Source organism: Oncorhynchus mykiss, chromosome 9 (genome assembly GCF_057628025.1).
Source record: "Oncorhynchus mykiss isolate SJ-2025 chromosome 9, ASM5762802v1, whole genome shotgun sequence".
Taxonomy (NCBI): Eukaryota; Metazoa; Chordata; class Actinopteri; order Salmoniformes; family Salmonidae; genus Oncorhynchus; species Oncorhynchus mykiss.
Window position 1 is genome coordinate 24,264,900 of NC_143030.1, and position 12,928 is coordinate 24,277,827.

Genomic DNA, 12,928 nt, shown 5'->3' on the forward strand with positions numbered 1-12,928 from the left:
GTGTAGTAAACCTTGCTATATAAACCACGTTACAATTCCCAGCAAGTAGATTAACCCTATTGACACGAAGCGTAGCTTGTTTTCTTTCACTCCAGCAACCTGAGTTGTTTTCCCTGCGCCATAGTTTGCTACAATACCGAAAAGCTAAAATCTCTCAGTGAGGTCACTAGCTGTTGTACAAAAGGTTGTTTAGTATTATTACAACAGGTATAACTTTTGTTAAGTAAAAAAAGTTTTTTTTTTTTGTTTCCCCTTAATTTATTTAAAAAAATAATAATTATCCACTACATAGCTCATTAAATTTGTACGGCCTGAAAGTCAATAACATTATCCTACCTAGACTAGCCTACACCACCACAATGCAATGAAAATGTGAATTATTGTGAGTACAATTATTGTACAAGACTGTAAACTGCAGTTTTGTACAATTTCATTTGAATGATGTTGCAAAAGCCCTGTTATTCGAATGTTTCATTCTATTAATTTCATTTGGATCAGTTGTGAGTCAACTCGACAGATTAAAAAGTCTGCAAAGTCACAGTAGCAGGACAGTCTGGCTGTATTTTTACCTCTGATACGGATGTGCTGCTGTCTGTTGCCGATCCTCATTCTCACATGTTGTCCTATATAGTGTAGGCACATAGGCCTATGCTACCAGCAGGCCCAGTTATTCAGAAAAGCTTAACACGCTTGACTCCTTTCCAATCGGAGTGGTTGTTCCTTGACCTAGAACCTAACGCTTAAATATCGCCGAAATATTTGTCGTTTAACTTTTGATATGTATTACCTTATGTATGCAATAAACACAACCACTCACATTTGAGTTTGATTAGGCTACTTCAAAGGTCTTCTGTAGGCTACCTGCACACATTCGAAAGAGATATCGAAAAGAGATATCCGTCACACAAAAAAAACGAAGCCTTCAATGACATTCGGAGATTGTCAAGCCAATCCTTCGACAAGGAGTAGGAATGGATGTATTTTCTGTTTGTTGAGATAGACAATGTCTATTTGATTGGGGTGTTGAAAACGTAAACCATGATGAAGCGCTCAAAGTCATCGGTATGTAGTTATGCCTGGACTATTGGTTATATGTAGTGCTTTGGCACAGATACCTTTTGGTGGAATATTGTTGCATATATTTTATATAAATTATAAATAGAGCATAAAAATGTTTCAAATCTGATTTCCCCCTAGCTGATCATTGTCTAAAGGCGACTCTGGTCTTAGTGTAATGACACAAGCAGGGAGAGTTAGCTCAGCTAATCCTCAACCTTCTGTTCCATAGCTCTGCTTGGACTGCCACAAAAGCATGCTGAAGTTGTCAAATCGATATCCATGTTTATATACACAGGGTTGATCCAGTTAATGTTATTTGTGGTGGTAATCAAGGGGAGGGTCATGTGAAAATATTTTAGGGAGGGGGGTGCATTTTATTGAAGCCTGGGTGTTGTAGTAATGGGGGTAGGATGGGATACCCGTATACTACATGGAAGATGCTAGCGTAGCTTTCAGACAGTAGGCTATGTACAGAGTGGCACCATTCATTGTCTCCCTCCCCTCCCTTTCGTCTATCCCTCTGGGTCAATGAATGACCATGGAGGGGGGTTGAGGACACACCTCCTTCCCCCAAGGGAGGCTTTCTAGGACATTTCCCCCAAACATACATGCATGGTGGCCCCATTTAGCCTAGATTTACAAAAGGTCTTCATTCGCCCGTCTATATCCAGGACGATGAGGGCAGTGCTAATCTAGAGTCTCTCTAGGTTACTGTAGTCTACAATGGCGCTAGCTAGCTAGCATAAGATAGTGTAGCTACAGCATGTGTAGCGTAACATCTAAAACATGTGCTGGGTGACAAAAAGCTCCTGTTCTGTCGGTGCGCCGAGAGATCACAGCAGCGTGAGCAGTTAATTGAATCGCATGGCGGAGCCCTCCGCGAGATTATTATTAACAAGAACCTGCCAGTCATACAGCGACACGCTAAAGGAGAGAGAGATGGAAGATAAAAGAGGTGAGGAGAGTTGAAAAAAGATGAGGAGAGAAACAGGAGGGGAGAGGGTGGCGGAGGCGACAACTCGTCGATACCTAGCTCTTTGACCTCCCACAGAGAGCAGGTCATCTTATTGAGCGCGCATGCCACGGTGCACGCAAATGGTGTGGCATTGCTTCCATCAACCTGTGTTGCTATGCTACATCTGCAATAGCAACAGCACTCAGTGAACCCTCTGATTCCTTTTGGTTTCCAATGTTTAAAATGAAAGCTAAAATCACACACACAAGGCTATTATGTGAAGACAAGAGGCGGGACTTTGAATATGCATGGAAAGGGATGGTCGCCCTCCACGTGTGTTAATAAATGAACTGCAACGTGAAATGGGAAGACGTGTCAAAAGTTTGGAATTCTGGACGACCGTCAGACGTACACAGTACTGTGGGCATGCAGTTCACTTGAGAAGTATAAACATGAGGTGAAAACGTTTCACGCTCATACCTATGATTCTGGGTACAATACTTGAACCTAAATATGCATATAATATTGTAAAGAAAAACACGGCAATGAGCATCAACCCACTAAAAAGGTCTGCACACTTAATATGAGCCCTTACTCAACAATGAGCAGAGTACACACAGTCTACAGTGTGTCCCTTCCAGAGGGCCTATAGAGACATCTCGTGCCAAAACGCTTGATGCTGCACTGCAGAGTGACATCCTTCTCTACCGTTTCCACTGCTCTCTCCAGCCCATGTCACGAAGCAGAAAGCACTGCATTATCACAGTGAAAAAGAATCCCCTTCAAGTCCCCTATGCCACTGAACAAGGGCCAGTGATCGGGGTGTGTGTGTGTGTGTGTGTGTGTGTGTGTGTGTGTGTGTGTGTGTGTGTGTGTGTGTGTGTGTGTGGGAGAGGGGAGGGCAACACTGGGGAATGTGCACCTGCAATGTTTCTCACTTGACACAGTCAGTCTTTTGTGGGATCCCTCCATGTCACATTTATCTCCAGGGAAATCTTAGTGGTTTTCCACGGTTAAAATAAATGACAGAACCCCTAAAAGCCAGCTCTTAACTATTGACTTCTCTCAGTTTGGACTATCCGGATATTCAAGAGACAACATAATACAGGGGCTATATTTATCAAGCTTCTCAGAGTAGTAGTACTGATCTAGGTTCAGTTTAGCCTTTAGATCCTAAAGAATCCGTGTATTATTGACAAGGATAAAGACGGGCCAAGATTATTTTCTGGGGATGCAGTAAGAGGGAGGTTGTTTACACATCAAACATAGCACACACAAAAATACAATAAAAAACGACTACAACTGACACCTTAAACTTCTTCAGGAACATCTCCAAAGTAAATACATAAATATGATGCCTTAACGAAAGATACCGGACGTCCGAGCACTTCATTTATTGTCGTCTCATCTTCCTTGACGTGTACTGTACTGTGACCAGGTGTGTGCAGTAAAAGGTGGGAGGTGAGGGTCGGTGGGGGAGGAGACCATTCCTTCCTACTCCAACAAACATGCAGCCAACAGCCTTAAGATGGGCCCTGGGTGGACTTAGGGGAGGACAGTGGGACGTGACTTCACAGGGGGATCCATCAATGGCTAAATTGACAATCTCTCCAGGGGCCTGACAACTCCGTATGGGATTGAGGGCAAGCTGTGACCTCAAAGACTTATGGGGGAGTTTGTGATGTCGAGGAAGTGTGTGCCTTTCTTAGATCCCTTTCAAGGTACCACTCGTCCATTCAAGAAGTACATATATCCTCAAATCGGCTTGACCCTGACATTGTTTCAAACAAAATGTGGAGGGAGAAGGGCCTCCTTTGAGAGAAAGCTGTGTATATCTTTGTCGCTATCCTCCCTCTCCCTTTTTTCCTCAGGCACAATTAATAAGGAAATAGAACGGCCGGGCCAGCTTCCCAAAGGAGGCCGCAGCTTCTCTCTATAATACAGCTCTTCTTTTGTCAATGGGTTGTATTGAATTCCCTCCAAGGCTACTGTGCCACATTGAAGGCCATCTCCAGTATCCCTCCGTCCCTCTCTCCCTCTCTCATTCTCTTATCATCAAGGGTCTACAGGGGCTAATCTGTCTCACTGTAACATTTGATCCCAGTCTTCGGTCCCAATGCCCGACTTTACAATACTTCATATATTGATTCACCCATTGCTTTCTACTAAGCTAAGAGTAGAGAGAGAGAGGAAAGAGAGGGGAGCGAGATGGGGAGGGGGTGAAAGAGGGTGAGATGGGGAGAAAGAGAGAGAGGTAGGGAGCGAGACGGAGAGATCGTATAAGCGTCTCACTTCGTAATTGGACCACCGTTCTTTTTCCCCCCGCTTTGAACTTTAGTTTCAGGCAAATGTAATTATATACCTTGTATTCTCGGTTTTGAAGGAAAAAAAAGCTCAAATTCTCCCTCGATGGTGAAGTGGTAAAGTGCCATGTAAAAATGAGAGAGCTGGGGAAAGCAGTTTGGATTGACTGATTGGTTGGCATTGTCCTCTGAGCTCCATTAGGAAGACATTATCATTGTCCTCTTCAGTGGACCAATTGCCCCCAGGTGGGATAATACAACCAGCTAACAATACCGGACTCAAATCAATGCTCACATATACTGTAGAACAATAGCAAGGATTTGATTAATGATATGCTAAATGTGGAATCTTAATGTACTGTGCCTTTTGTGGCTATTTAGCTGATATGGTCATATTATGCTGTTCGGTCGACACTTGGACGGAAAAAAGCACACCCTTAAAACAAATAGGCCAAGGACAAATTGTGTCCTTGAGTTGATGTTCCTTCGTTCTCAGTGGACATAGGGGAACCTGTTCAGCAGGCCATCATAGCAGTTGTATCACGTTGGCGCTTAAGTGTCCCATGTCTCTTACCAACACCACAGACCAATCAATGATGATTGGCTAACATCAACATGGGATCCAGGAAGTAAAAATGCACCTCTGTACAAAAAAAAGAAAAAAAAGTTCCCAATCTACAGTAGCCTATGCTCTTATGAAACCAGATTCATCGAGATTCAAATGAAAAAGCCCATGCAAAGTGCACAAGGTCTAACCCCATATCCAATTTGCATGAGAAGTGCCTAACTGCAGATAATCCCCGTAATTAGGCAAGCATACTGTATGACCATCAGAGGTGGATATAAATTATTGTTGCCGTGGTGACATATAGTCAGGAAAGGGGATGGAGGACAGCCTTGCCTTTTTTCCCCACCCACATCGTGCCTGTCTGTGAATATGGTGTGTGGCACTGGAAGAGTTTACAGGGCCAATCATATAAAGCTTTGGGAGATTTGTATAACTATGAGCGGTATGAATATCAGGCTTCTCCTGTTTGATCGTAACACCTACCGTATCCTATCCTAGCCTTTCCATTGCATGCAAATCAGCCAGATAAGTAAAGGGTTGTCAGTGTTTTATAGCTTCATGCTGTTGCTAGTATTGGCTTAAGCATCTGGCGTGGGGTTGATACACAGATCTATCTGCCGAGCTAAATACTTCATTATGCAAATTGATAAAGTGACACGCTCTCTCGTTCTCAATGCGTCGTCTCTGCTTGGCGTATGTTTGTCCCCACCCACCTGCTCACTTGCCAATTTTCACCCAACCCCTGGTGGTTTGGGCAGGAAACCCTGTAGAAGAGCCTTTTTGCGCCTTGTGCTCGTTTGAAGGATCACTCTGTAATATTTATCTTCCCAGTCCGCCAGTCGCCACACATTACTCCACCTAATGTAAATCAACATCCTCCGCCACTTGACCCTGCTGTCAATATCCGTCCTCATTAAACACTATTCCATCCACCACAAGCCATTTTAAAATGGCATCACCCGATGCTTACCGAATTATGCAGAGGGAGCCGCAATGGGAGGATTCCTAATTCATTTGGGGGGGGTTAACCCTGCGAGCTCAAATGCCCAGCATTGCTTAATGTTAACGTCATTTGTTTCACTCGGGTTCTGAGCTCTGACAGCACTTTGGCAATGGCAGAGGCACACGATTGACTCCACGAGAACATGGAAGCCCCTTTCTACTCAAGGATGAGTAGGAACCAGGTAATGGCTCCTACTCAACATTTAGGTATGGTAGACAAGGAAAAAATATCTCCTGAGCCTGATACCAAAATGCCAGGCAGTTAGAAAATGGCGCCGGAGGGGATGGCTGGCGTTTTATGGGCTCCTAACCAACTGTGCTATTTTGTCTGTTTTTCCCCATTGTTTGTAACTTATTATGTACATAATGTTGTTGCTACCATCTCTTATGACCGAAAAAATCTTCTGGATATCAGAACAGCGATTTACTCATCTTGAACTGGAAGAATATGTTTCTTTAATGAGTCCAACGCGAAGGACATAATGCTTCTCCGAGACCAGGCCCAAATCCTTGTCATTCGCATGAAGATGGATATACAGAGGGTGGAGATCGGGGTGCCTTGTGAGAATTTGTCGGCGAGTGGGTCACCCGCTTCTACCTCCGTTCTATTGGCCAACGTGCAATCACTGGAAAATAAACTGGATGATCTCGGCTTGAGACTATCCTACCAACGGAACATTAAAAACTGTAATATCTTATGTTTCACCGTGTCGTGGCTGAACGACAACACAGATAATATACAGTTGTCTGTGTTTTCTGTGCATTGGCAGGACAGAACAGCTACATCTGGTAAGACGAGGGGTGGTGGTGTGTGTCTATTTATCGATAACAGCTGGTGCGCGATGTCTAATATTAACAGTCTCGAGGTATTGCTCGCCTGAGGTAGAGTACCTCATAATAAACTGTAGACCACACTATCTAACAAGAGAGTTTATCTATATTTTTCGTAGCTATCTATTTACCACCACAAACTGATGCTGGCACTAAAACCACACTCAACAAGCTGTATAAGGCCATAAGCAAACAAGAAAATGCTCACCCAGAAGCGGCACTCCTAGTGGCCGGGGACTTTAATGCAGGTAAATTTAAATCCATTTTACCTCATTTCTACCAGCTTGTGTAATCAGAGAAGAAGAAAAACTCTAGATCACCTTTACTCCACACACACAGAGAAGCATACAAAGCTCTTCCTCGCCATCCATTTGGCAAATCTGACCATAATTCTATCCTCCTGATTCCTGCTTACATGCAGAAACTAAAGCAGGAAGTACCAGTGACTCGCTCAATACTGAAGTGGTCAGATGACGCGGATGCTATGCTACAGAACTGTTTTGCTAGCACAGACTGGAATATATTCCGGGATTCATCCAATGGCATTGAGGAGTATACCGCATCATTGACTGGCTTCATCAATAAGTGCATCGACGAAGTCATCCCCAAATTGTACAGACAGATCCCAACCAGAAGTCATGGATTACAGGCAACATCCACACTGAGCTAAAGACTAGAGCTGCCACTTTCAAGAAGCCGCCCACTACTCCAGGCGCTTATGAGAAATTCCGCTATGCCCTCAGACAAACCATCAAACAGGCAAAGCATCAATACAGGACTGAGATTGAATCCTACTACACTGGCTCTGACGCTCGTTGGATGTGGCAGGGCTTGAAAACTATTACGAACTACAAAGGGGGGAAAAGCCGCGAGCAGCCCAGTGACACAATCCTACCAGATGAGCTAAATGCATGAGAATACCAGCTGTTCCGGACGACTGTGGATCACACTCACCGTAGCCGATGTGAGCAAGACCTTTAGACAGGACAACATTCACAAGGCCACGGGGCAAGACGGATTACCAGGACGTGTACTCAGAGCATGCACGGACCAACTGACAAGTGTCTTCCCTGACACTTTCAACCTCTTGCTGATCGAGACTGTAATACCTACATCCTTCAAGTAGACCATCATAGTCCCTGTGCCCAAGAACACCAAGGTAACCTGCCTAAATGGCTACCGCCCTGTAGCACTCACGTCGATAGCCATGAAGTGCTTTGAAAGGCTGGTGACGGCTCACAACACCATCATCCCCGAAACCCTAGACCCACACCAACAGATCCACAGATGATGCAATTTCAATTGCACTCCACACTGCCCTTTCCCACCTGGACAAAAGGAACACCTATGGGAGAATGCTGTTCATTGACTACAGCTCAGTGTTCAACACCATAGTGCCTTCAAAGCTCATCAATGAGCTAAGGACCCTGGGACTAAACACCTCCATCTGCAACTGGATCCTGGACTTCCTGACGGACCACCCCCAGGTGGTAAGGGTAGGCAACAACACATCTGCCCCACTGATTCTCAACACGGGGGCCCATCAGGGGTGCATGCTTAATCCCCTCCTGTACTCCCTGTTCACCCACAACTGCTTTGCCATGCACAAATCTAACAGCATCATTAGGTTTGCTGATGACACAAAAATGGTAGGCCTGATCACCGACAACGATGAGCCAGCCTATAGGGAGGAGATAAGAGACAACAACCTCTCCCTTAATGTGAGGAAAAAAAGGAGATGATCGTGGACTACAGGAAAAGGAGGGGTGAACACGCTCCCATTCACATCAACGGGGCCGTTGTAGAGCGGATCAAGAGTATCAAGTTCCTTGGTGTCCACATCACCAACAAACTATCATGGTCCAAACACACCAAGACAGTCGTAAAGAGGGCACAACACGTTTTCTCAATCATGAGACTGAAAAGATTTGGCATGGGTCCCCAGATCCTCAAAGAAAGTCTACAGGTGCACCGTCGAGAGCATCCTGACCCATTGCATCACCACCTGGTATGGCAACTGCTCGGCATCCAACTAAGGCGCCACAGAGGGTAGTATGAATGGCCCAGTACATCACTGGGGCCAAGTTTCCTGTCATCCAGGACCTATTTACTAGGCGGTGTCAGAGGAAGGCCCAAAATTGTCAAAGACTCCAGTCACCCAAGTCAGACTGTTCTCTCTGCTACCGCACGGCAAGCGGTACCGGCGCGCGAAGTCTAGGTCCAATAGGCTCCATAACAGCTTCTACCCTCAAGCCACAAGAATGCTGAATATCTAATCAAATGGCCACCCAGACAATTTACATTGACACCCACCCACTAATGTTTTAACACTGCTGCTACTCGCTGTTTATTATCTATGTATAGTCTCTTTACCCCTACCTACAAGGACAAATTACCTCGACTAACCTGTACCCCAACACATTGACTCGGTATCGGTACCCCCTGTATATAGCCTCTATTTGATTTTTTACTTTCAAATATTTTCTTAACTATTACTTGAACTGCATTGTTTGTTACAGGCTTGAAAGTAAGCATTTCGGCGCATGTGACAAATAAAATTTGATTTGATATATTGGCGGAATTACAACATTTTGAAAATGTAATTAGAACACAGTACAAAGAGACCAGGATCATGCATATTTAGTTTATCCAAAAACAAATAATTATTTGGAAATGAGACACCTATGAGTTGACAATAGGTGAAACGAACCAGAAAGACTGACACAGCAAAGGAACATTGCATTCAGTCAACAGAGATATGGATTAAGCTGGTATCAAATTGACAACTGTTTTGTCAACCTGAAGGAAGCTCTGGTGTACTGAGACACAAATGTGACCATCCGTGCAATTTCAAAATAATAATAATTCAAAATAATGGTTAGAGTAAAGTGTTGAGAGCAATTCACCAAGTTATTTGGCCCATGAATACCAATGTGCCGGAACTGTAGGTTATATCCTATTCATTGTGTAAAAAATAAAAAATAAACACAATCAGGTAAAAGTCTGAAAGTCACTTAAACCCCAAAGGAGTCCAAGTATTTCCTTAAAACATGCAGCGTTTCACTCTTGCTCTTAGCACTTACATACCAATTATAGTCAAAGTAAAGTTCACTTCCAACTTTAAATCTAATGACCTTCAATTCTCTTTGGCTTAAGATGCTAGCGCTATCTTTGTTCTTTTTGTTGACATTCGCATCACGTTCTCGGGGATACAAGAAAAGGGAGAACTAAAACAACTACTAGTGTGAACTCGTACAATTCAGACACCAATAGAGGTTCTACAACGACAGTAAGCCCACTCGCTCAGAGCAGACCTATTACATTACACGCTTCACAAACGCTTCATATTCACAACAAAACTGAACATGCCCGAGTAGGCTCTGTTGAAGTTTCCCATTTCAAATATGAGTGCGGAAAGTAATTTGTTTAATTAGGCAAACGCAGGGATGCCCTGGTGTACAGCACTGAATGCCCTGGCAAAATGAGATTAATTAAGGGATGTCTGGCTTGGACACATTGAAATTGACACAAAACTATTTTTGATGGGGTTTGTATGGATCCAATGGGATCGGATTAGCATTATCACATTTCTGATGGATAGCCGTGGCCGGGGATGCTGGGATATCCTCAGGTGACATTTCACTTCGGCTGCGGGGAGTGTTCCGAATTACCATACAATATGCAGATGGTGAGAGTTGTAAATACCGTGTAGATGGAACTGTGTGAATGAGTCAGATAGTGTGTGTACCATGAATAGGCTTACAGTGTATAAGATGTGTGTGGGTGTATGTCTGTAGAAAGCCTCGGGCATAACTGCCAGGATGGTCAATTACCTTCTATAGCTCCCAGCTGAACAATATTCTCTCACACACACACACACACACACACACACGCACGCACACGCACGCACACGCACGCACACGCACGCACACGCACGCGGCAGCTGTGAGCAGGGGAGGCCGAGGTTGCGTCCCAAATGGCAGAGCTCTGGTCAAAAGTATTGCATTAGATAAGGAATAGGGTGCCATTTGGGGATGCAGATAATATGTGGGTGTGATTGGAGCATATTTTTGGGCTAGGTCGGAAAACACACTGGGAGTGTGTGTGTGTGTGTGTGTGTGTCTGTGTGTGTGTGTGGGGGGGGGGGGGGGGGGGGGTGTAACTGGATTACCATCCCAAAGTAGGGCAGTGCCCCCCAGAGTACCCATCTCCATCACCCCCCTGGGGTAGGAAGAGAGACTGTGGAGAGAAAAGAAACCCCTACGTGAGCATTAAAACCAGCCCCTAAATAGAAGCATTCCAAAACATCTGGGACTAGTCTGCTGACAGCATCTAGTAATGCATGATCTTTTCCCCACCTCAAAGAATAAACACTAAGCCAATTCAAGGATAACAAAAGAATACAATTCTCCTACCTTGGCCTTGATAAAAATACCGGGGAGTTATACTTTGTGTATCTGTATCTCTATTTTCCATTGTGGAGAGAGAATTATGGCATCACAGCAGTCACAGCGTTTAATATGCAACCTATTGTCCAACACAGTTTATCTTCCGGGCTCTTTTGTCAGGTCGGCAGTAAATTAACGGCTTCATAATGCCTCTATTCCCTTCGGATCAATACAGCAATACACAGACAGGTGCGTGACACGTCGAAGTCACGTGACTCCACTCCCAATGAACATTTTTGCAAAACAAACTATGCTGGAGAGCTAGTTTTGATTAGCGTGCTGCTAAAAGCGAGCTGCAGCCCAGCCCAAAGATAAGGCACCAAAGCAATTCAATTTGCTTTGAATCTCCCGTTAATGGTTTCACCGTAGCAAATTAGCATGTTTATGGACCATGGCATAATGCCTCCCCCCGTTCCCAAACCCTAGTTTAAGCTGAATTTAAATTACTTAATTTTACTTTCCACTGAAACAATTGTCAGAAGCCAAAAGGAAAACGGTCAAATCTGAGGTGATTGCAATTTGTTCAGAGGGATAAAAAAAAATGCCTGCGAAGTGATCTCAATAATGAGGAGACCAGTGTATTGGTCATTTCTTTCTTTCGCACACATTTTACTATCTTTCCTACACGCACTATGCAAAGGCTTTGATAAATGACTCCTAGAAAGACATTTCCATTTCTATTGTCCAGAGAGTGAGAAAAACAGTGAGATAAAGTCAGACAGACTAAAAGATACATAGAAACAGGTAGAGGGACAGAAAAAGAGAGATGAGAGAGAAAGAGAGGTAAAGGAGAGAGGTAAAGGAGAGAGGTAAAAGAGAAAGAGATAAAGAGAGAGGTAAAAGAGAGAGAAAGAGAGGTAAAAGAGAGAGAAAGAGAGGTAAAAGAGAGAGAAAGAGAGAGGTAAAAGAGAGAGAAAGAGAGAGGTAAAAGAGAGAGAAAGAGAGAGGTAAAAGAGAGAAAGAGAGAGGTAAAAGAGAGAAAGAAAGAGGTAAAAAGAGAGAAAGAGAGAGGTAAAAGAGAGAAAGAGAGAGGTAAAAGAGAGAAAGAGAGGTAAAAGAGAGAGAAAGAGCGAGGTTAAAGAGAGAGGTAAAAGAGGTAAAAAGAGATGGAAAGAAAGCCAGAGACAGAGGGATACATCGGGATCAGAGGAGAGAGGGAAGAAAGAGACATCGGAAAAGCATGAAACTTGGGAAAAATATTTAGCAAATATAAATAGTGAGACGAAAAATGTTTAGCAAATATAAATAGTGAGACAGACACAAACAAACAGTCACATGAAATGGGGCAACGGCGTCCCGGGCTTACCCAGAGCTGCTGGCGCAAACAGGCTGGCGAAGAGGAGCAGGCGTGCAGACCACATGGCCCCTCCGCCTGGCTGTCGATCCGCCCAATGGAGGGGTCAGGCCTTCCCTGGTGAGCCCAAAGCGAGCGCTCCGTCTGTTAGGTTCCTTCCGCTGAACTGCAGTCCTGTTATGGTCCGGTTTTACGGTTCTCAAAGCCTATCCTGAAAAGAACGTGCAAAAGAGAAAGAGAGAGAGCAATGTGTTATAGAAAGTACTAAATTAATAGTTTCATTCAAGTTGTGAATCTTATCTGGTGTACAAAGACAAAGTGTCAAGGAATATTCCCTACATGGCAATGTTTTGTGTAATAAGATTACCTTTTAGTTTGTACAGTAAAGACTCTAGCAAGCCTCAGGCTACGAGTCACGTATTCTTCCAACTGTCAGCCAATGAAAGGTGAAGGGGGATACCTAGTCAG

At 44.1% G+C, this 12,928-nt stretch overlaps 1 protein-coding gene across 8 annotated transcripts in view; it reads right to left on the reverse strand.

Annotated features, from left to right (window-relative positions):
- Positions 1 to 12,928, reverse strand: part of LOC110531730 (adhesion G protein-coupled receptor L3) — a 336,356-nt gene that overhangs the window by 219,995 nt on the left and 103,433 nt on the right. For all 8 annotated transcript variants that reach the window (XM_021615086.3, XM_090183775.1, XM_021615085.3 and 5 more), the window contains exon 3: positions 12,473 to 12,671. In XM_021615086.3, the coding sequence (XP_021470761.3) occupies positions 12,473 to 12,527 (55 nt within the window). In that variant the 5' untranslated portion in view covers positions 12,528 to 12,671. The remainder of the gene's footprint in view (positions 1 to 12,472; positions 12,672 to 12,928) is intronic.